Source organism: Haplochromis burtoni, unplaced genomic scaffold, assembly GCF_018398535.1.
Source record: "Haplochromis burtoni strain Fernald_Lab_line unplaced genomic scaffold, NCSU_Asbu1 Contig_49, whole genome shotgun sequence".
Lineage (NCBI taxonomy): Eukaryota > Metazoa > Chordata > Actinopteri > Cichliformes > Cichlidae > Haplochromis > Haplochromis burtoni.
Genome location: NW_024582410.1, coordinates 604,294 through 627,357, shown reverse-complemented (window position 1 = coordinate 627,357; position 23,064 = coordinate 604,294). Strand labels below are relative to the sequence as shown.

Below are 23,064 nucleotides of genomic sequence, written 5' to 3'. Positions count from 1 at the left end.
TTTGAAATATTAGTTGCAAGAATTTGTGTACAAAGTAAAAATAAATATGGTGAAATAGGACATCCTTGGCGAATAGCCACGTTTCAGGTCAAATCTCGGGGTGGAGCCGTTAATCATTTTAATAGAACTATTGCCATTTGTGTATAAGGTTTTGACAGCTTTACAGAAAAACTTGCCAAAGCCAAATTTTTCCAAAGAGTGGAAAATAAATTGATGTTCAATTGTATCAAATATAGTAGTGTTCATTGCTAATCAGATTTGTGTGGCGTAGTGCAAAAGCCTGGTATTTAAAAATCCAGTGTAAGAGAAATGAATGCAAATTGATAAGGGTTACCAAGCAACTCAATCAAGTAACTCAAATACAATTCCAAACCTAAGTTCAAAATGTACTTAGTGGACCCAGGAAGATTGCTGTCCTGATATGTCTCATAATAGCCTAATTATAGTCTTGATCTGCGAATCAATAATGGTATTCCAAGACTCTTTATATTGTCTAAAGCAAGTATTTTAAAGCCAGTTAAGCGTAACCACGGAAAAGCCACTATAGTCAATATTAAGCAAGGTTGCGAGAGGGAACTACCCTCACATCCAAAATTAACACCATAAAGAGTAAGTCTTGTTGGTTAATGGTCACCTCTTGAGATAAATGTTAGAATAGTTATGCAACCTCTGAAGTCAAGAAGTAAGAGACGAGGGAGGGTGTTCCTAATATACACTCTCTTTGAACGAGCTGACGGTTCACTCGTTAAGCTGAAAGAAAGATGCTTTAATCACTGGAGTCACACGTGTCCATTGTACCATCTGGGAACTCTTCTTGTTTAGCACTCTTAATAACACAAACACTAAATCCTCTGTCTCTTGTGCTGTTTTGTTGCAGTGTATACACCTGAGACTGTCACCTGTCTGTCTGTCCTGCACTCTCTCTCTCTTTTTCTTTCTCTGATTGTGTAATAAAATATGAGCATGTAATTATAAGTTACACTTGTGTTTGAATCCTGCAGCTTATCACACATGTGATTTCCATACAGTATGTGACAACTGCAAGTGTCCAGAGTTAGGACAAACTGAGGGACCCACTGCTGCACATCATCTGTGAGGCTTTGCACCCCTTATGATCCACCAGGACAAACTCAAATAATTTTACCATTCCAGTGATTTCAGTGTGGGAGAAAGTACTCAGGGCCTTCAAGTTAAACACTATGAAAGGCAGTACCAAGTTTAATATTCAGAAACATAAACTATGTATCAGCAGCAGAATGGAGCTAAAATAAATGTCCATGTTTTTTTCAGTTCTATGAAGCTTTGAGTATTTTGGATTAGTAGTACTCCTGTGTTTGTTGCATCATATTGCTGTAATTGTTTATATGCTTTATATATTCTGAGGTAAGTTGATCTATAGTGTTACATCATATTCTATAAGGATGTTATGTGTTTGTATATTTTCTGCCCAGTTTGACCCATTTAGCAGAAGTCAGCCTGTTTAAGGCTCTGATATCTATTCTGTATGACTTAAAGCAGTTATGACATGGTCTGATTTTGTCACCCAATAAAGGAATATTTAATATATCGGTCTACTCTTCGTTTTATCAGAAACAGTTATCACAGCTCGTAAATTTTCATTTTACACATATGTAAGCATTGAGCCAAATTTAGTAATGCCAACATATTAAAGAACAATATTTGTCTCTTATATATATACATCTATATACATACACTGTCAAAGATACATGTCTTTGAGTGACGATTTAAGGTGATAGGACATAAATAACTGCAAAAGTTCAAGGGGGCTGGATACTTTTGCAAGCCACTGTATCTCTATCTGACTGACTTGGTTGAGTTGGTTCTTAATGCCATGCAGACACTCTGTGTTGAACCTACTCCTGACATTTGTGAAACCTTTCTTCACCTTTGTATTGATAAGGTCACTTCTAACAGGGCTCAGATCTCAGCTTTAATGACATGTTTGAGCCTTGGACTTTAAAGTAAATTGTTAGTCATTTGAAACCCTCATTATTTCATAAAATAATGATGCTGTCCCTCCTTCTCTACTTAGAGGTTCTTCCCACTGTAGGACCTTCTAATTTAGGAATTGTTAATAGTAGTCTGTCTTCAGTCTCATAGGTTTTAAACATGGAGTAGATGAACCTTGACCACTTCAAATCTGCTTTGGTTCAGTCAGGGGAGGCATTTAGGTGAGGAAGAAGAGTGTTGATCCATAAAGGTCAGTGAGGTCATGTAAATGCTACTTCAGCTGTCAGATACAGAGATTAAAAAATGTGCATGAATCTTGCATGATTTTCATTTACACCCATCATCTTCAACACTGGGTACAACGGGGTTGACTTGGTTTCTTCACGTATCGCCTTCAGTGCAATTAAAGGCCTGTTAGAGGTAGTGTTGGATGCTGCATGACAATTCTGTACGCAAGACCTTCCAGCTCCCTTGGCTCATGTTCACACATCATAAACTAGTTTGAAGCATTTGTGATTAAAGTGGTTAAATTCTAGAAATCATCTTTAGTCAAAACACGGCTAATGCTTTACTGATGTAAAGAAAGGCATTGACAAAATGATTAGCTTAAAGTAAAATCACAGGCCAAAATAAACTGAATACGTATATCATGAAATAATTAATTAAATATGTAGAAAATTATTAAAATAGGGAACAATTAGTTTGTTTAATATGCAAATAATTATTGCATATCAATTAATTTCATTTAAAACATTTTAGAGATTGTTTATTTTTATTTCAAATTTTATTTAATTAATGACGCATTAACTATTTAATAATATATTTAATCCATTTTGTCACTCGTGGCCCTCCAAAGCGCTCATCCTTAATGTCTTGCTAAATTATGTGCTGTGGGGGAAAATTCCGACTGGATAGCGTTTATTTTATTTTATTTTATTTTATTTTATTTTATTTTATTTGTGTCGCGCTTTTTAGAGGGGAAACGGGGACACCCATGCCCTCGCTGAGATTTTTAAAAAATTATTTACAGTTACGCAGCACTGCAATGCGTCATGACGTAGGAAGAAACGTCACGCACAACTGCAGCCGAACCAAACAGGAAGTAGTGCGAGAGCGGCTGCTGAAAATGTTTACGTTCAGTTTAACGTTCGTACGACAGTAAGTAGTAATTTAGCGACTTAATTGTTGTTTCATACTTTCACCTGACTTGAAGATGAGTGATTTGCTGATGTTGGTGTCTCCTATAGAGCCTGCGTGTCCTGTCAGGTGTTGCAGCATGCTGTGTGGCTACATGTGTGCCTGTGCGGCTGACTTTGAGCAATAGGAGACTTAGGCACCTTTAACGTTTGTGCTCTGTTTTAGTTTTTTTTGAGGAGATGTTTATATGAGTCGTCTAACTCGGATTTGTTGTTCTGTATCTACACAGTGGGGAAACGCAGTACAACAGGGAAAAGCTGCTGCAAGGTGATTCACGTTATAACAACAGATGTAATCACGTGTTTACCTTTCACATCTAACTGCACCTGTGTGTTTGGACGGTCTGTAATTTGTGATCTCAGGTCAAGGTGTGGACACGCTGCTGTCAGAGACAGGTGTGCAGCAGGCTGAGGCAGCAGGACAATACCTCAAAGACATCGCGTTTACCAAAGTGTTTGTCAGTAACCTGCAACGAGCTGTACAGGTGAGGCACTCAGGTGCACTTTTTGGGGCACCATGGGAGGAAAATGACTGTGACAGAGGTGGCACATTTCTTGCTGTAGAGATGACATCAATGAAAAATAGTCCAACACTTTAGCTCCTTTTACTGATCTATTTACCATTAACTTTTAATCCACTTTGATCATTTTAACATGGCTCACAGTATTTATTTATAGCACTTTTTAAAATATAAGCCTATATTCTTTATGCAAAGAATCAAATGGATAAGAAGCAGATTTTATTACAGCAGCATAATGTTTATAGTTTAATCCATCAGCAGGTTATGGTATGAAATAGAAACTGTTCATTGACATCAATCTGTGACAGGTATGTTGAATTTTTTTTTAAGATGTTTGGATGGTGTGAATTTTTCGATGGAGTTATCATCTTTCCTTTTGTAACGGCTAAAGGAAGCACTGAAGCACCTTTGCTTAGCTTTTATTAAGGTTGCCAAACAGATATATCCAGGTCAGTTCACACACTTACAAACCTTATTAGGCAAATTTTACTATTCCACTACAGCACCTGCTTTCCTGCCACTTGCACTGTACTTTAAAATATTGCTGCTAGAATTATTGCAAAGCAAACAGTCCCACAACATAGTGATATGCTGTGTTGGTTGTGCTGTTGCATTATGGCCAAAAATCTCCACATTGGTGTCATCTTTGGTTTGTTCCGATGTAACTTTTTATAGAGAGGCGCCTTTTCCCCTCACTTGTTCAGTCTTTTTTCAATTTACCGCCATGAACTTTAACCTTTAACATGCTAAGTGAGGCCCGTAGAGTCTGAGATATAGATCCTGGTTTTTTTTTGGGGGGGGGGGTTGCGGTTTCTCTGAGCATTGCATGGTCTGATTTTGGGGTGACTTTGCTGGGACGTCCACTCCTGGGAAGATTAACGCTGAACCAGCAACCTGCCAAAACTTGTGCTTTTGTACAGAAGAAGCATAGAAGCACCTGGCTTCTACTTACCATGTTAATTCATATGGGACCAGTAAGGTTGTTTTTAGGGTGTATTGTCTTTCTTAAGACTGTAACTGGCACTGCTCAAGATTCAGGGGACACCAATGGATTGATTTCTTGACACAGGCAGCTATTCATGTTCCAAATAACTGGGATCTTTTGCAGATTCTAAGTCCTGCTGTGAAAATGAACCATTGTCTCCATAATGCTTATCAGCAGACACAAGCACGGAGTGCTCTGAAATCTCCTGGTAGACGCTGCATTGACTTTGGATTTGATAAAACGCAGCGGACCAACCACCACAAAGAAAAGCAGACGCCATGTAAACCCAAATCATCACAAAGTACAGAAACTTCGCACTGGACTTCAAAAACCTTTGATTCTGAGCCTCTGCTCTGCTTCCTCTAGACTCCAGGATCCTGATTTCCAAATGAAATTTATACATTTACTTAACGTTCATAAAGGTTCCAGTTATCTTTCTCCTTAGCTCAAGTAAGACTCCACTGATGTCATATCTGGTTCAGGACAGGAGTGCTTGATACTAGGACTGCGAAAGTTGCAGCTCCTATCCTGAAAACATCTGTGCGTGCTCGCTCTCAATGCTCTGACACTAGCCTCAGTCCACTTCTCGTGAAGTCCATAAATGGATGTTTTCTTGACAATCCACTCATGAATGTAGTCTTGTAGTTTGTTGCTTTTGTACCTTTTCCTACCATGCTTTTCTCCTCCACTCAACTTGACATAAACATGCTTCCGTACAGCACTCTGATCAGACAGCAGTGACCTCCATGTGGAGGCTGTCATAGGTTATCATCTGGCCAACTGCCACTTCAGCGGTTTTCCTCACAGTTAAGGTAACTACAAAGCTGTAATAACTGATGTGAACAGTTACATGACTAAGTGATGCCACACGTACTTCCCATCAGCATCAAATGTTTAACTAATGAAATGTCATCTGGTTATGGAGAAATACAACACAGGATCTGTAGAAATGGCTATGCTGAGATTCATGTCTTTTTCATTAACAGTGTATGAGTGACTGATTGTGTTTCCTTCTTCAGACAGCAGAGATAATTCTGAGGAACAACAGTCATTGCTCTGGCATGGAAATGGTTTTGGAGCCGCTACTCAGAGAGCGAGTAAGATCTGTTTACGTTCTGCTGCTTCCACATGTTAAAGTGTTACACATAGCTGTATGGGAGCCCTAAACTGGGGCTCTTTGTGTTGGCACAGGGTTTTGGTGTCGCTGAAGGGCGTCACAAAGAGTATTTGAAGAACATGGCGAATGCTGCAGGCCAGTCGTGCCGTGACTACACACCACCGGGAGGAGAGACTTTAGATCAGGTTAGTCCAAACAGCTGGCCTAAAGACCATTACTTGTACAACAGTGCCATGCAGTGGTCATTTTAGGACATTGCAGGTTAAGTAATCCCTTCTGTTTCCAAACTGATCTTTTATAAAGCTTCTTCTTCAGACCAGGGTAATGTAGAAAGACTGTTTTGACATTTTACATTCAGAATTTCCATTTAACTCCCTTTATTTAAGCCTCAGTGTTGTGGGTGTTGGGTCAGAGCCTATACTGGGACTCTTACTGGGGTATAAAAGAGACCAGTGCTAAGCAACATCTGTGGTTTTTCTATTGCTACGTCTTCCTCCACTCAAATTCACACACTACGCTAATTCACTTTTTTGGGTGGTTATTTTACCCCTTTGTTAGTTTAAGTGCTCACAGGATGGGAGGGTAGAGAGTTTAATGAACATCCCTAACTCAACTTAAAATAGTAGACACTTAAATTTTCTCCTACACTTTAAAGGTAAACTTATCAACACACAAATTTATCCTCTAATTTCTCTCAAAGTTGTCCTCTCTTTGGAGGTTTAAATAATTTCTTGATCAATCAGTTGTTATTCATATTAAAATGAATGAAATAAGTGAAATGCTTGTACAGGGTGGGCCATTTATATGTATACACTGTAATAACATGGGAATGGTTGGTGATATTAAAGTCCTGTTTGTGGCACATTAGTATATGTGAGGGGACAAACTCCTCAAGATGGGTGGTGACCATGGTGGCCATTTAGAAGTGGCCATCTTGGATACAACTTTTGTTTTTTCAATAGGAAGAGGGCCATGTGACACATCAAACTTATTGGTAATGTCACAAGAAAAACAATGGTGTGCTTGGTTTCAACTAACTTTATTCTTTCATGAGTTATTTACAAGTTTCTGACCTTATAGTTTCAATGTGCGCCATTGACTGTCTGAAGAGTTGTCAATGCAACCCTCTTCTCCCACTCTTCACACACTGATAGCAACACCGCAGGAGAAATGCCAGCACAGGCATCCAGTATCCGTAGTTTCAGGTGCTGCACATCTCGTATCTTCACACCATAGACAATTGCCTTCAGATGACCCAAAGATAAAAGTCTAAGGGGGTCAGATCGGGAGACCTTGGGGGCCATTCAACTGGCCCACGACGACCAATCCACTTTCCAGGAAACTGTTCATCTAGGAATGCTCGGACCTGGCACCCATAATGTGGTGGTGCACCATCTTGCTGGAAAAACTCAGGGAACGTGCCAGCTTCAGTGCATAAAGAGGGAAACACATCATCATGTAGCAATTTCAAATATCCAGTGGCCTTGAGGTTTCCATTGATGAAGAATGGACCCACTATCGTTGTACCCCATATACCACACCAAACCATCACTTTTGTTGTTCCAACAGTCTTGGAGGGATCCATCCAATGTGGGTTAGTGTCAGACCAATAGCGGTGGTTTTGTTTGTTAACTTCACCATTCACATAAAAGTTTGCCTCATCACTGAACAAAATCTTCTGCGTGAACTGAGGGTCCTGTTCCAATTTTTGTTTTGCCCATTCTGCAAATTCTGCACATCTGTCAATGGCTGTGAACAAAGAGAAACTTGTAAATAACTCATGAAAGAATAAAGTTACGTTGAAACCAAGCACACCATTGTTTTTCTTGTGACATTACCAATAAGTTTGATGTGTCACATGGCCCTCTTCCTATTGAAAAAACAAAAGTTGTATCCAAGATGGCCGACTTCTAAATGGCCACCATGGTCACCACCCATCTTGAGGAGTTTGCCCCCTCACATATACTAATGTGCCACAAACCGGACTCTAAAATCGCCAACCATTCCCATGTTATTACGGTGTATCCATATAAAAGGCCCACCCTGTATTTTCTCTAGCAGTCTAGAGCTTTTCAGGAGCCATTTTCATACATTAACCTAAAATTTATAGAGGACCGAAATGGCAACATCAGTGGTAATAGTAAAGAAATTGAGTTAATGATAACGGAGTTACTATTTTTTTTCTTTTCTATTTATCTACATTTGTCTTAATTTTCTAATTTATTTACTTTTGATTTAATTATTCATCCCCTTCAGTTATTTTTAGCTCATCCAATTGTAGAACTGATGAGCTTATCCCACAACTGTCCTGCTCTCTTACTATAGTATTTGGTCAGATTTTGGTGAAATGAACATGATCACCTAATTGGTCTTCAGCATAACTGTCCTTAAGGTCGAGGTCACATTTGTTGTTTTATGGGCAGTAACCTGTGAATGTGGTGGATGCATTTATTTCTGTTTCTTCATTCTCACTTTTTTTCTATTCTTATGCTTTTCTGCTTCAGCATGAAAATGAGGGAGGCATCATTTAAAGTCTGTAATGACTTCTGTTTGAGCGTGGCTGGGTTTATAGAGAATGGCTGAACAAGAAATAAATATGTTTGAGGGCAGACTAGAAAGGATGAATGAATTAATCCATAAAAAAAATGTGAGTTCATGCTTTATACTGAGTTGAATTTAAGAACTTCCACAGACAAAGTTGGACTTGATTGATTGATAAATCAGTAGATAAATATATTATATTTTCTGCATAAACTCAGTTTGAGTTGGATAAATCAAAGTCTGACTTTTTAAACCAAAGATGAAAAAAGCAAATCTCTCCAGTGGAAATGCTGCAGTGATCTTTTGGTTGAAGGTTGTTTTTTTTTCTTTTTGTTTGTTTTTTTTAAATCTAGTATTCACAGCAGCTCTGATGTTTTAATATACAGTAGGTACGAGGACTGAAAATTACATGGAAAAATGAATGGCTCTCTGAGCTTCCCTGTCATGTTGCTTTCAGGTGAAGCTGCGATTCAAAAGATTCCTCAAAGCTCTTTTCAAGCAAATGCTGGATGAGCACCTCTCATCAGGACCGGCTGCCTCTTCAGGAGCTTCAGCATCTGGAGATGTCGCCCAGGGGACCGCGGCCGTTGCCTCCAACACCCCTTCCCGCCGCTCAGCTGATGAAGGCCTTCAGGGCGTGCTTGTCCACACTCTGGTGGTGAGCCACGGCGCTTACATTCGTGTGGCCATCTGGCACCTTGTGGAGGACTTAAATTGCGCTCTACCTGCAGGGGCGAAAATGCAGCAAGTGTTTTCACCCTGTCCGAACACGGGCATCAGCCGCTTCATTCTCACTCTGAGTGAGTCTGAGTCTGGGCCGGTCCTCTCCGCTGCTCGCTGTGTTTTTACCAACAGGAAGGACCACCTGGAGAACCTCGCAGATGGTGAATAGCACAAAAGAAAATAAAGAGGTAGATGTTCTCTGCTTGTGTGTGTGTATATGTACACACTATCTGATGGATGATGGAACTATTATAAGCACTAATCTAGCACAGGTAACTGAAGGCTACGTTGCACAGGGTAATTCATGTTTTCTCAGTCGCTGTGTTTCACTGTGGATCAACACTCAGATTCGGTGTACAGTTCTGTTTCATCATGAAACCATGTCTGTCCAGCTGTAGGCCAGTAAGGTGACCTTTCATATTTAAATTGTTTAAAAACTGATCATTAAATTGCCTCTTTTATTGTGTTACACCAAAGTTTGAAGTATTTAATGTATTGTGGCATTTCCTGTGTGGCAGTTGTGCTGCTGCTCATTTTATTGTGTGCAATATTTCGTGAGAGCACTGATACTTTGAGTTTGTGTTTAACATTTCATACAATCACAAGTAATGAGGGAAAAAACAAGTTGCACAAATCACAGAATGCTGTGAAATTACTTGCAAGACATTTGTGGATGTATTGTCTTTTTTTCTGGGTGCTACATATTCATAAGATCTTTTTATGTTGTCTGACATCATTTTATCTCCAATAAATGGCTGATGCAGCTCATGATGACCTCAATCAATAAACCATGGTCTGATTTATTCCCAATAGCTGTGTATAACTGAAAACCTGATGAAAACCAATTTAACACAAAGGCATGTGTTATGAATAGAGCAGAAGAGCATCTCTTAATGGGCTACAGCAGTAGAAGACCACACTCCAGTTCAGAACAGGATACTGAGGCTACAATTTTCACAGTTCACCAAAATGAGACCAGAGAAGATTGGAGTCATCTGGTCTGATGAGTCCATTTCTGCTGCCACATTCAGATGGTGGGATCAGAATTTGATGAGAACGGCATGAAAGCATTGATCCATCTTGGCTTCTATCAACATTCAGGCTGGTGTAGGGTTAATAGTCACCCTACATGAGTAATTTTGTTGATCATCCATTTATGAACACGGCATCTACTGATGGCTGCTTCCAGCAGGAAAACAAAGCATGTTTAGAGATATCATTCAATCTAATGCTAATGCTAAAAGTTAGTGCACTGGATTTTATAATGTTAGAATAATGAATAGGGGGAGTGTTATGTTTTTGGGAAACTTGTCGTATTTGAGGGCAGACACAAACGGCTGCTGTTGTTGTTTGCATTGAAGGATTTGTTGGAATTACTGGTGCTACATCCTCTGCTACGGTTACGGTGCTAAGTCAGCATTTTCAATTTCTTTTGAATCCATGTTGGACGTCTTTAAGTGCTGATGGGAGATCAGTTTTGCTGCTTCCACCTATTTTTAATATCCTGTTGTGAGTCTCTCGGTAGGTCAAAGTAACAGATATCCTTAAAAAAAAAACCCAACTTGCAAACTCTGACAGGGCATCATGGATACCACTCTCATGTAGTTTCAGTTTATTCACAAATATATTAAAATACAACTTCCAGCATAATGATATATAAAATAGGTATTTGTGAAATGGAACTCGCCCAAAACTGTTTACGGCTTTTAAAAAGAAGTCCAAATGTCACATTATACACACCAAATACAACATGGAAATTCTTAACATACGTGATCATACTAACCTAAATCACTACAGGGATCCTAACATATAAATTACATCCAATACATCTACAGTATGAACCTCATATAGAGAGCTATTACAGTTTTTAAAAGCTCATTGCCACTCAGCATTCAAAATCAAGCATAATTTAGAAGCCTGAAAAGAAGATCTATAATCTCTCAAGATATGTGGGATAAGCATTGCACCATCTAACATTGCTTTACCTTAAGTGAGGTACAAACAAAGACTGGTCGATCGTCAGTAGTGCTTCACATGAAAGAAAATGGCTAGTTTTATAAATAAGCTAACATATTTGGATAATTTCTTCTTGATTAGATCATCAGTCTTACATATTACATTTGCAGCTTTGTTTCAAAGATTATAAAAGAGTTAAACTTTTGTTTGCTGTTATCTAAAGTAACTGAACTTAATCAACACATATGGTATGAAAAATACCTTTAAAGTAAAACATTAACAGATTTACCAAAAACAGAGCGCACAAAAACAACTCACAAACACAGAACGTATTTTCTTTTATTACTTTATTTTGTCCCAAATTCAAGCAACACTCCATCCAAGACCCCAGCTCATACATTCAAAGACAAACCAAGTTTCCCTTTATGTACATTTGAACTGTCTCACAAATAAATAAAACGAAGGAATGGATTTAAATAAATAAATACTCTTTGGGACTGTTTTTTGTGTTTGCTGGTGGCGCCCAGCACCTGTAAAAGTCACATAACTGGAGTTAGGAGTTGACATCTGTAAAGGTTATTTACCCTGTACATATATTCCTTCAAGTCATGTATTAAAGACTGGTGGAGGATACACAAATGAGTGATGGCAGTGAAAAGTTGTGGGGTTTCCCTGTTTAATTCCAATTTAAGAAGTTAAAAACCACACAGGACTTTCAAATATTTAATCTTAACCTACCAAATAAAAACTTTATAGTATGTTCGTCATATATATATCGCTTTCTTTTTGTTTTAAACCATTAAATGGTGCCTTCAGTATTCTAGATGCAGGCTAAGTTGAGCTTCTATCATGGGAAAAAACATCAGTGTCACTTTTGAAATGTGGGTTTCTCAGATCAGCTGTAAAAACCTCATTGAGAAGAAACCACAAAATCAAAGATTGCGCACACATGTACACTGATTTGGGGGTAATTAATTTGAAGGGCTCTGGTGATTTTGTGAGAGAAACCAAATAATATTCCGAAAGAAATCCTGATCAATGCTCAGCGTGAGAGCATGCCAGCTGGAACATCTGGACACCTAAGATATTATTTTAAAAGTGAATACAGGTTAAAACACACGTCCCTCGACTTAAAATCTATATTTACAACTGCGTGAAAACTAAATTAAAAGGAAAGAGAAGGCTGCAGGCGCAGGTGAATTTAAAGACAATATAAATTGTGCAAAAAGAGTTGCAAGTCAAGTTTGTACATTCAGTGTATAAACACACTGCATTGCTGAATGATTCGTGACTAAAAAAGTTTTTAAGTCAGTGTGAAAAAGAGGGAACGACCTTATTGTTCTGCTTTCATTTTTCCATGAAGTCTCATGTTAATATTTTTTCTCTTGTATGATCTAAACTAAAATGTTAAACTATAGACTCACGTAGACTACTGAAGGCTACCGTGGTCTTTCTCAGCCAACTGTCCCGGCGCTCCGGGGGCTGGCCGGGTTGGAGAAGTGCACGTTCCAGGGGTCTTGGCTGGATGGAGCCGCGAGTTTCTCCCGGGACACGTTGCGTCCGTCATCCCCGACCTCTGTTTCTATTTCCGTCTCCATTTCCACCTCCCTTTCCTCCAGCTCCTCGGGCACGGCCTGGGAATCCGAACCCTCTTCTGTCTGCCCTCGGTTTCTCTTCTCCCTGTGCAGCAGGAGGCGCTCCAGTGGTACGGTGTTTTTCCTGGGCAAGAAGAGGGAGGTCTGCGGCAGGTTCTGACCCGCCGAGTACACCTGTCGGGAGCCCTCCAGGTTGAACAAGATGCCGGTCCGGCTGGAGTAGTACACGTCCCGGTTGTTCTCCAGGAGCTTGTGGTTGAACAGACAGTCATCCCGAAGGCAGACAGGCTGGAAAAGAGAGAGGTGAGAGGGGCAAAATGAAACAAACGGAAATAACCAACCAAATCTTTCTTTGATGCATGCCATGAAATAAATATTTGTTTGTTTTTAAAAAACTGTTTAAATTAAAAATAAATAAATAAATAAATAAATAAATAAATAAATAAATAAATAAAAATCCACGTTTAGAAATAAATCGGATCGCATGGAAAACAAAAGTGTTTTGCGGGATTATTAAATATAAAATACACGAAAAACAAACCACACACACAAAAAAACCTCTCACATTAATTACTTCATAGCTCAGAGAAATACAAATAACTCGCTGTTTAGTCAAAGAAACGGTGAAAAACAAATATGGACTATTGTTTGCATTATTTTGTGCAGAAAAACGTCATAAAAACCATAAATGTAATAAAAGTAACTGAAGGTTTGAGGTCTGAGTTTATTGACAGTGACCTTTATCGATAAATGAATATTTATTTTAGACACACTGTGCGTAAAAACTAAGTAGCACAAGGTTCCGACGAAATGCGTGGGGTCGATTAAATCACAAATAAACACTGAGTGAATTCAAATTAATTATTTGCTTACAGAGCTGAACGGATTGCCCTCCAGGTCCATGCACAGGTAACGGCTGCTTTTGACGCCGAGGATGGCGATACGATCTCTTGCTTCAGATTTCAGTAGAATCACACCTGCAGGAGGAGAAAGGAATATTAATCATACAAGAATACAGACTTTCATTATACTACAGCATAAATATTAGAGTTATCTTACTATAGGTGCTCCTGGACGTAGTTTTGCGCACACTCCCATCTAATCTGATCTCCAAGTAGAAGTTATTGAGGTCTGTGGATGTCTGCAGGTGGACGTATCTCCTTGGGTTCCCCCAGGTGGATCCAACCAGAGGTGATGGGTTCGGGACCGTATCCCCGAGAGGAAATCCCTGCAAGACAGCGAGAAAGAGCGCCAGCACGGTGTCTCTCATCCCCATTCGCCTGTTGACCTCCATTCTGGTTCAAACTTCGAGCTCCTGGAAGTTTTCAGATGCTCTGTTGTCGCAAAGTTTGGAGACAGTTCCTATTTAAAGCCCCCCGAGCGCCACTCCTGCTCACATCCTTTGGGTAAAAAAAAGGAAAAAAAAAAGAAAAAAGAAACTCGCCCCCAAAGCAGATGTGCGGGTTTGCTGCAGCGGAAGGGCCACTTCCACCTCTGTCTGTTTACACCGATGCTGCTGGTCAAACAACAGAACTCTTATTTTTGGTTAGTCTTGACTCATCCACCTTAAATTAGACCTGTTACCAAATAATTCCTGCTTTAGTTTGGTGTAAAACGATGTACAGGGAAAACAAAAACCCGGAACTTACATTTTATTTTTAATCAAACCAGACACGGGTCATAGTATAATTTAACTGATTATAATTAAGACGTACATTTTAAATTAAATAACTTATTATATATATTTAACAGAACCGGTTAACCACGGTGGACTAGACTTGTGTGCTGGTTCAGTTTGCCTTTGCGCACCTGCAGAGCTCAACAGTCCCTGTGTTTGACCAGCAGAGGGAGACACTTCCTTATATAGAGCAGAGAAACGAAAGTCTGATAGCAAAACTGTGACAGAATAGTTTCCCCAGAACATCACTCTAAAGTAAACTCACGCTTCAGTTTTGTGAAAATCAGGACCATTAAGTGCAGCCAAATAGTTAAAAAAAATTAACAGAAATGTTAAATACCAGTGGTGGAAAGTAAGCTTATTCATTCTGTACAGCCAACAAGCCTTTAGATTTAGCATGTGGCCTTCAGAGGAGGCCTGACTCCTACACTTGGACCTGCTGTATGAATTACTACACTCTAAGACGGATGTTTGTCTGGGGTTGAAAAGTGTATTAAAGTTGAATTGCCTCAATTGTGCACTGTTTCCAATGGCCAGCAGGGGGCGACTCTTTAGACTGCAAAAAGGTGTGGAAGTCATCTAGAAAATACTGCTCACTTGCAGGGAAGAGGATTAGCGCATTTTTATAGTAGTATTTTTAATGAACTTTTTGTGATTATTATAGAAAAGTAAGAATTCTGGAAGAAATTTTTACAGCTAATTCTGGCAACAATAACATCTGAATTCTGATTAAATCAGAATACTGAGGAAAAAGGTCTATGCGAAAATATTGTTTCCCTCACAACCAACAGGCATGCTATATATATATTTCACTTCTGTTCACTCCACTTTCAAGTTTTGTTTTGCTGAATTCACTATGATTTTTTTATGGTTCAACTTAGAGTAACAAAGGAGGATTAGGGAGAGTTTGCTCTGTGAAAAGTGAGCAGTGACAGTTGATTTTCTTAGTCAGATTCACCTCCAGTTTGTCAGGTAAAAGAGTTTAAAGAGATAAAGAGTTTAACCAGTGCTACACAAAGAATCACACCTTTTCAAGCTGTTTAAAAAAACCCAAAACAAACTTTTATTGGTATCTCAGGAATACAGTAGACTGCTGTGCACAGCACATACGTACAAAAATAAAAGGAAAAAACTTTAATATCCTTACTTAGCATCGTCTGTTTTCAGAAACAAATAACTGAAGTTTGTTTCTTTTCATTTACAGTCATCAGCAAACCAAAACTAAGGCAGAAGGTGAGGTATATGAGAACAGAGGAGAGGAATAGAGAAGGATTTAAAAACAAAACAAAAAAACAGAGAAAAAGCACACACCCTTAATCAGATTCAGAGCTCAGGCATGCTAAAGTATGTTAATCATTATTTTTTAAAAAGAAATTCCTCACCTTGACTTAATTAAATTTGACCTATGATAAGAAAATGGAAGAAAAGAAAACAGATAAATCTGGATACATTTCTTTCTTTCTTTTTTTTGGTCAAAGCTGATAGGTGAGCGTTTTGCTTTAGACACAAACTTTCCCTCTTTTAGAGATTGTTTTTCATGACCAATATTGTTTGAAAAGTCGCTTCCTTACACTTGTTTCTAATCAAGATGTCCTTGATAAGGGGCTGCCAGAGACTTTGGACATCTTGATTAGGGTGCTGGCTGAGAGAAGTGCTCTTTGCTTTCATGTCTTGCTCAGCTGAAAATACAGATTCACAACGGTTTACTCCCGAGGAGATCAGTGATATGACACGCAGCCTCATCAATGACAACAAAGAGCCTTTTTTTTCCTTTGTTTGTTTTGCTGACATTTTGAGCTACATTTGCTTTGCTGTATATAGCCTTGGCATTTGCAAAAAATGCCCTCAGAGCAGAAACAAGCCATTTAAGATTGGAGAAGAACACTGTTATGATTAAATGAGCAGCGTGGCATGTTCAAATTTTGGGGTGCAGATGGAGCTCAGCAGCAGCAGCAGCAACAGCAGCAGAGGGCACGCCCTGAGGATGGCTGGGGAGCTGTCCTAAAGGACTGGAGTGCAGCAGGAGAGGTGAGGTGAGGCTTTGCGTGACTCTGCTCCCCACATACTGCATTAACTCTGCAGATGTCCCCTCCACAGAAATATCCCTACATGACTATTTAGAAAGGGGAGTTGACAGCAAGTTGCAGGGCTGTATTTTAAAGAGGTGGTGCTCTAGTTTCATAGGATGTAGTGCTGTTTCAGAAAATACTGCAGGTAAAAGGAACTATTAGAAATATGTTTTTGAGGCCTTAAGACAGTCCGACCCATATAGAAGACCACCCTGGTCATTGGGGTCGGGGTCCGTAACTCTGACCTTGAACTAAAAAAGGCTGAAAGGAGAGGAGGAAGCTCCTGGGTTACAGCTGGAATCCCAAGGTCTCTTGCTATAGCAAGTAAGCTGTGGGGTGAGGGACAGGCAGAGGTGGGAGGGTGGGATAGAGCTCAGGTATGTGGAAAGCTGCCTGTCATCCTGGCAGATCTGCATTCCTGCAGCAGGTTTGAAGAACAACAAAGACAGCAGGCCAGCTCTGTCACATACGTCTTTCCTGGATTTAAATAGTCCTGTTTCCTCTGTCACAGGCACAGACAGAGGCAGACGATCAAGCGTTCGTCAGTTCTGTTTTGTTTGTTTTTTTGTTTTTTTTTTAAAAGTAAACAGCTGCAGAAAGTACAGGGGTGAATGTACTTGGGAAGACTCTCAGGAATTCTCAGAATGAGGCAAGAGAAACATCTTTGGAATATATAACAAGATATTTGTGCACACTAACAGCGGGTCTGCAAAGCTTAATACACCTCTAATAAACTTTTCTTATTAAATAATCAGTTTTTGACTAGCTCAGCCATTCAGCTATAGCAAACTAAGATCAAAATCAACAGAAATACAGATGCAGAGTTAAGAAATCTAAGAATGTGGATCCAGTCCTCGAGCTGAACCGCGCTTTAGTCCTTAAAGTCATCTATAATTGCATTTCAAAACATTTACCTCCAACACCTCACTGCCACTGCAGTGCTGCTGCTGCAGAAAGCAGATTCAAGCAGGGGAATTGCCCCAGGGCATGCACATCCTCTACCAAACTTACTGATGTGAGGGAAAAAAAACAAATGTGGAAGCAAAGAGAACATTGAGGCACCATCATCGATGGTCGACTGTGCAGCCTGAACTCTTAACGCCTCATCCAGGCAACTGTAACAAAGCAGCATTGTATGGTTTTTTTTTGTTTTTAAAAAAAGAAGAAAGAAAAAAAAGCTCCTGAATTCTTCTTCTTTTACATTTGCCAACTATTTACAAAGTTTTTTTTCATTGGTTTCATAGACAGTAGACATCATTTTCAATAGCAGCTATATCTTTGCCATTCAGAAAAAAAAAAGAAAATAAATAAATAAAAACCGCATCCCAGTTTACTGTGGGAGCTCTGTCCAAGACTATGTGCTGTAACATTTCTACCGTGCGCTCTATCTGCTCAAATAAAAATTTTCTCCATGCTGGGATAAATACATATTCCACCCTGTTTATATTTCGGCAATCCCACAAAGTCAAGCTCGTGGCCTTGTGCCAGTCTACATGGCTGACGGCTCTCTGGTCTCAACCACAGATTGTTTATTACTTAATCAATCTAATTACAGAAAATAAAATAAACCAGAGATAGTCAACCCCCTCCCCCTTCTGAGGCCCTGTTCGGTGTGTCAGCCCTATTTCTGACTCCAGCGGGTGTCTCTTACATGCAACTTTAAGGGGGCCACAAGTGGGAACACCAAGGCACCTTTAAATCGTGCAGCAAAGGTAGTGAATTTAGCCACTGCCAGCTATCGATAATCAAGCGCTTAAAGGTTTGCGGAAAAAATAAATAACAAACTTAGCAGATATTTGAGCAGAACTCCATGCATCCCTTAATCGAGTAAAGTGGTTCTTTGAGGTAACAAAAAGTATTCATTTCACTCTCCAAAAGCACAGAATACAGCTCATCCTCCATCTCAACAAAAAACAAAAGGAAGTGACATTTAGTTTAGTTGCAGCAAGCACCAAGGTAAAGTGGGACAGGCAAAGTCTTCAACTTTCCCCTGTCCATAAAAACAATAAGCAGCACAGTATGGCATACATATACAAAGATAACTATCCAAATATACATATATATATATATCTATATATATATATCTATATATCAGAATAAATATTTGTCTTTTCTTTTGCAGTCCATGGGTGTGTATATCATTACTATGCATTTCTATATTACCTGGAGGAACATCCACATGTGCAAATTGTTAAGTTATTGCCAGTTTCTCTCATAGTCGTGGGAGGAAATGTGTGACAGTCATGGCGGTGGTGGCCTTGTTGCCTCTCTTTACACGGCCATGCTTGCTGAGGGCGATGTAGAAGCCCTTGTAAACAAAAGACTCATAGGCGTTGTAGTTGTTGGGCAGCAAAGTCTCCTTGAACTTGCACTCGTCCTTGAAGACTCTCTAGAAAAAGAGAGAAGGACAGAGGGGTGGGGGCAGGGAGGGGGTGAGGGGTGTCAGTAAATCTCATGACAGACGCAGTACGAACATCACAACATATGCATGGTTTCCACATGACCTCTGCTTTGGAAAACAGCCTGCCTTAGACAGCATGCTTTGAGGGAAACAGGAGGAGCAGGCATGCTGTTGCAAAAGAAATGCCCTTTTCAAATGCAGACACCGGCCTCCTGCTTTTACTGCTAAACTCATAAAAAAAGTCTCCCGACTGGGTTCACATCCTAACACTAATCAAAAGGAGAAGTGAACGAGCTGGAATCAAAGGCTGAATAACACAGGAACACATTACAGTGTTTACTAGGACACATTGTATTAGCATAAAAAAAACCCTCTTTTGCTACAAGTGCAGATCTGTTGTACATATATATGTGTAGAAAACTCTGTTACATGTAGATATCCTGCTTGGTTAAAGAATTAACATTAAAGCACAGTCAAAGTACGGCAAGTAGAAGCAGTGGTGCTAATTCTGACTTTAATATTGTAATTTTCATCAACTAGTAGTTAGAAGCTGTCATACCATGGAGCAAAAAAGGCTAATACAATATTTTTACTGGCTTTGGCAATTACAGACATATTTTTATATATTATTAATTTCTTTTAAATTAACAAAAGAAACCAAACTTGTCAAAAACCTTGAATACGGACTTAACAATCTAAGCAGGGCAAAATTATGACCACAAGTGATAAGTTTGATTTTCATATTCAGCCCAAAGCCCAACACAGCAAACTGCAAATTAAAAATCTAACTATCATTTCCATTTTCACTGTGAGATACACGCCAGTCTGAGCTTGCAGAGTCATTGCAGATACACACTATTAGGCATCAGCACTAAGTTGTAAGGTTGGATGGGACTCAGATTTATAAAATGTCCATGTTTCAAGGATTTTTATGAGACATAAACAGCTCAGAACAATATTGTAGAATCAAATTTTAGTGTAAGAAGAGAGACCTGCTGTGATATTTGACATCAACTGTAGCTAAAAATACAGAAATTACACACACACACACACACACACACACACACACACACACACACACACACACACACACACACACACAGATAAAAGGCATCTAATGCCTTAGATGCCTTTTATTTGGCATCTAAGGCATTAAACAGCATGTCATAACTGACCTACTTTTACAGACTGGCTATAATTTCCCTGTCATGATTTCACTGAAGATCGTTTGATTGTGCATAGCAGCTTTAGGAAAAATGAGAAAGAGACTCTTTTACACGAGGAATGTAACTAAGTACATTTACTCAAGTATGGCACTGGGGTACTGGGGCACTTTAAATGGAAATAATGCACCTTTAGCTCTAGCTGCTTTGCAGGTTAAGCTGAAATATTATCACTGAGTGGGCCGTTCTGCTGCACAGCAACTTCATAAATCACTGTTTCCGATAACAGTTACTTTTGCTGAAATACAACTGTGAGTGTGGCATTTTTACTTGTAATGGAGTACTCTACGTGGGACCACTGCTTCTTTTACTTGAGAACAGGATACTTAAACCACTGACAGATTCTGACACAGCAAAAGATTTGAACATTGAAGCTTTCTTGGACCCTGCTGGGAAGCCCCCCTATCATCGCGGCATATTAATAACACAACAGCGCTCATAAAGTCGTGGATGCAGCAGCTATATGAACTCGTCTTACACTGAACAGGATATGTGTGTATGTGTGTGTGACAAGGAGAGAGAGAGAGAGAAAAAAGGGGGTGGGGGAGCCTCTGAAGTTGCGCACAAACGTACCGTTCCGTATAACCTTCCCCTGCTGTTCATTGCGACAAACAGCCCACTCCTCACTCCGAACAGGCTGATCACTCCTCGGTCCACGGTGGAGATCTCTATCAGACCTGAACGAAACATACTGTTAGGGAAGCAAAGACACAAGTCACACTGCGACTGGGGGTAAAGTCGAGTAACTGGCCTATGCAGCAGGGATGGGTGTAACCTTGCAGGTGCATTGCGACTGGATGATGCTCTCCCTGCTCAATTAGCCCCTTTGCAGTTATCAGCTATTTGCATGTTCGATGCGAGTGTAGTCGAGAGCGTGCTGAGAGGGACGGGAGGGTGCCCTGCTGTAGGGGACGGAGGGTAAAAATAAGTTAGCGTCTAAACTGGCTCAAGCATTCATGTCATGTTTCTGGTTTGGGAGGATATTTCGCACTGCACGGATGCAAAGCTCAGTACACTGGTTTTGCTTTCGGGAACTTTCAACCATGCCGACACCTCTTATTAAACATCATGCAAGATAAGTGAGCGGTTCTAACTTTTGCACAGCCCTGCGCATAGGGTTACACTCTTTTTCTGGGTCCAGTGCTTTGCCGGATGCAACTCACTGTATTGGTTCTCATTGTGTTCACCGCTTATCCTGCCATCCGGGAGCACCTGCAGGTGAAACCCAATGCCCACGTTGCAGTACAGTCGTCGCACTCTTTTGATGCCCTGCAAATAGTCACTCTCCCAGTTCAGCTCCGATTTCCCCCCAGTTATACCCAAGTAGGAGCGGGAGAAGAGGGTCTCCCACTTCTTTTCCAGTAAAGTCGCATTAGTCCTGCTCGGAATCGGATAAGATGAAACGATTCCCCAGAGAGAAGTCCACAGTACAATAACTGCCAGTAGCGTCCAGTGCGTCCGGGCCCCGCTGGACATACTGTAGTGGCACCTTTGCGCAATGGCCATCCAGTTTACCTTTGGGGCACGTGGTCAAAGTTACCTGCCCTAAAAATGCAACTCTTCTTGATTTCTGTCCTTTGGCATGGTGGTGGTAAAGGTTTATTTTGGGATCAAGATAGATCAAGGCCCCATAGCCCGAGATCTGAGCAGGAGGATTGGGACAGAGCGCGTCGGAGCTTGAATTGGTGCCGGTGGCGATGATCATCTTTGGCCGCTCCGCGCCTCTGATCAGGCAACGCTGGCCGTGGAGGGGGACACCACTCACCGCAAAACCAGCTCACCTTGCCCCCGACTCTCACATCCTAAAATGACATCACTGTGACTTCACCGCTGCACCCCCCATCAAAAAGTAGGAGATGGGAGGAGGAGGAGAAGAGTTACAGGACCCTGGCAGGAGCGGCAGCTCTGATAGGAGTAATGGGGGGTGCTGCACCTTCAAATCAGCGTCAAATAAGCGAGACAGATTGAGAAGAAGAGCATCCTGTGGTGCATTTCAAAATAATAATTAAAAAAAACTTCCCTGCATCAGCTTCTCTCCCTGGTTAAAAAAAAAAAAAGCTGCTATATGCTGTGGCCTTTACAAAAACGCAGTCTAGCTGAATACACAGGATATTTTTTATTACTGAAGTCAAACTTTGAGAAGCTAAAATTATTTCTAATTATCACTAAAATAAGTTTTATAATGCATCGCAGCGAAAACACAAGGTCACAAAAACAGGGGTGGATTCGCCATGTTTGTCATCATCTCGTCTTTATTGTGTTTAAGGTGACAGACGCTTGATAAAAGGCAGTTACAGCAAAAAACAAACAAACCCCACAATCAATGCATTAATCTTGAGTTCATGCATTTAGGCATTATGAATGAAAATGACATTTTTCCTCTTGGTGTTTTTCTTTAAATTGTCACCCGTAAAAAATGGAGTTGAAAGAAATATGTGAACAGAGGTACTCAGGTTTACTTCTGTTTTTGGATGACTTTGGATATGATTTCAAACACAGAATTATACTTAAAAGTTCAGTGATTGAGTTTCACCAGAAAATGGTAAATAAATAAATAAACATTTCCTAGAACTTATTTTGGTCGTTTATTGTGGTACAAACAACATGCAGTGGGATGTTCATACATTCTTTTCTTATTTTATTATGTCACATAATTTGTGTACATGAAATACTTATAATGACATTCTCAGTAAATACAAGTGAAAATGCTTTGACATTAAAAAACAAAACAAAAACATGCTTTAACTGCAGCAAGCACAAATACTTATGATAGTGTAAATGTTATTAGCAGTTATTCTGTGTTTAGATTTTTTGCTTGATGTGGATCTTTAATGTAGTTTACTGTTTGTGTGGCCCTTTACTGTGCAATGCAAGGGTTATGGGCATTGTTGCAATAGTAATGCTGAGTGATTCTGGCTATTGTATTGAAGACATACTTTTATAGTAATAAACTACTTATAGTACTTAAAGTAGGAATACTAAAATTGAAGAACAATGGCAACCAAACAGCTGACAGTATTATACTTTACTGTACACTGTAAAATAACAATTTAATAGTTGTAAATCTAGATGACAGTGCTTACTGTAC

General features: G+C 39.8%; 3 protein-coding genes across 5 annotated transcripts; 1 reads left to right on the top strand and 2 right to left on the bottom strand.

The window, feature by feature from the left end:
• Nucleotides 1-3,030: 3,030 nt before the first annotated feature.
• On the top strand, nt 3,031-9,841 carry tigarb (TP53 induced glycolysis regulatory phosphatase b). Of its 3 annotated transcripts, XM_005923584.2 has the most exons (7): nt 3,039-3,129; nt 3,219-3,272; nt 3,398-3,435; nt 3,531-3,652; nt 5,693-5,770; nt 5,865-5,975; nt 8,789-9,841. In XM_005923584.2, the coding sequence occupies exons 1-7, from the start codon at nt 3,098-3,100 to the stop codon at nt 9,221-9,223; spliced, it is 870 nt and encodes a 289-aa protein (XP_005923646.1). In that variant the 5' UTR covers nt 3,039-3,097; the 3' UTR covers nt 9,224-9,841. The 3 variants fall into 3 exon arrangements, with proteins under 3 accessions (XP_005923648.1, XP_005923646.1, XP_005923647.1); XM_005923586.1 differs by lacking the exon at nt 3,219-3,272 and having other exon boundaries at nt 3,031-3,129; XM_005923585.2 differs by lacking the exon at nt 3,039-3,129 and having other exon boundaries at nt 3,136-3,237.
• Nucleotides 9,842-10,702: 861 nt separating this feature from the next.
• fgf23 (fibroblast growth factor 23) lies at nt 10,703-14,002 on the bottom strand. The gene is made up of 3 exons (XM_005923587.3): nt 13,665-14,002; nt 13,479-13,582; nt 10,703-12,893 (listed from the first exon to the last, which is right to left on the bottom strand). Exons 1-3 carry the CDS (start codon nt 13,897-13,899, stop codon nt 12,465-12,467), a joined length of 768 nt encoding a protein of 255 aa, XP_005923649.1. The 5' UTR covers nt 13,900-14,002; the 3' UTR covers nt 10,703-12,464.
• Nucleotides 14,003-16,908: 2,906 nt separating this feature from the next.
• Nucleotides 16,909-21,874, bottom strand: LOC102295559 (fibroblast growth factor 6). The gene is made up of 3 exons (XM_005923588.2): nt 21,140-21,874; nt 20,550-20,653; nt 16,909-18,741 (listed from the first exon to the last, which is right to left on the bottom strand). Exons 1-3 carry the CDS (start codon nt 21,480-21,482, stop codon nt 18,565-18,567), a joined length of 624 nt encoding a protein of 207 aa, XP_005923650.1. The 5' UTR covers nt 21,483-21,874; the 3' UTR covers nt 16,909-18,564.
• Nucleotides 21,875-23,064: the final 1,190 nt, after the last annotated feature.

Bases quoted from the DNA above. Each gene is read 5' to 3' on its own strand.
- LOC102295559 (XM_005923588.2), bottom strand. From the start codon at position 21,482: ATGGCCATTGCGCAAAGGTGCCACTACAGTATGTCCAGCGGGGCCCGG. The intron at 20,654-21,139 runs GTGAGTTGCATC...TGTTTCGTTCAG, and splicing joins ACACAATGAGAACCAATACA to GTCTGATAGAGATCTCCACC. The intron at 18,742-20,549 runs GTACGTTTGTGC...CTCTTTTTCTAG, and splicing joins GGGGAAGGTTATACGGAACG to AGAGTCTTCAAGGACGAGTG.
- fgf23 (XM_005923587.3), bottom strand. From the start codon at position 13,899: ATGGAGGTCAACAGGCGAATGGGGATGAGAGACACCGTGCTGGCGCTC. The intron at 13,583-13,664 runs GTAAGATAACTC...CTCCTCCTGCAG, and splicing joins TACGTCCAGGAGCACCTATA to GTGTGATTCTACTGAAATCT. The intron at 12,894-13,478 runs GTAAGCAAATAA...TCTCTTTTCCAG, and splicing joins AGGGCAATCCGTTCAGCTCT to CCTGTCTGCCTTCGGGATGA.
- tigarb (XM_005923584.2), top strand. From the start codon at position 3,098: ATGTTTACGTTCAGTTTAACGTTCGTACGACA. The intron at 3,436-3,530 runs GTGATTCACGTT...TTGTGATCTCAG, and splicing joins CAGGGAAAAGCTGCTGCAAG to GTCAAGGTGTGGACACGCTG. The intron at 5,771-5,864 runs GTAAGATCTGTT...GTGTTGGCACAG, and splicing joins AGCCGCTACTCAGAGAGCGA to GGTTTTGGTGTCGCTGAAGG.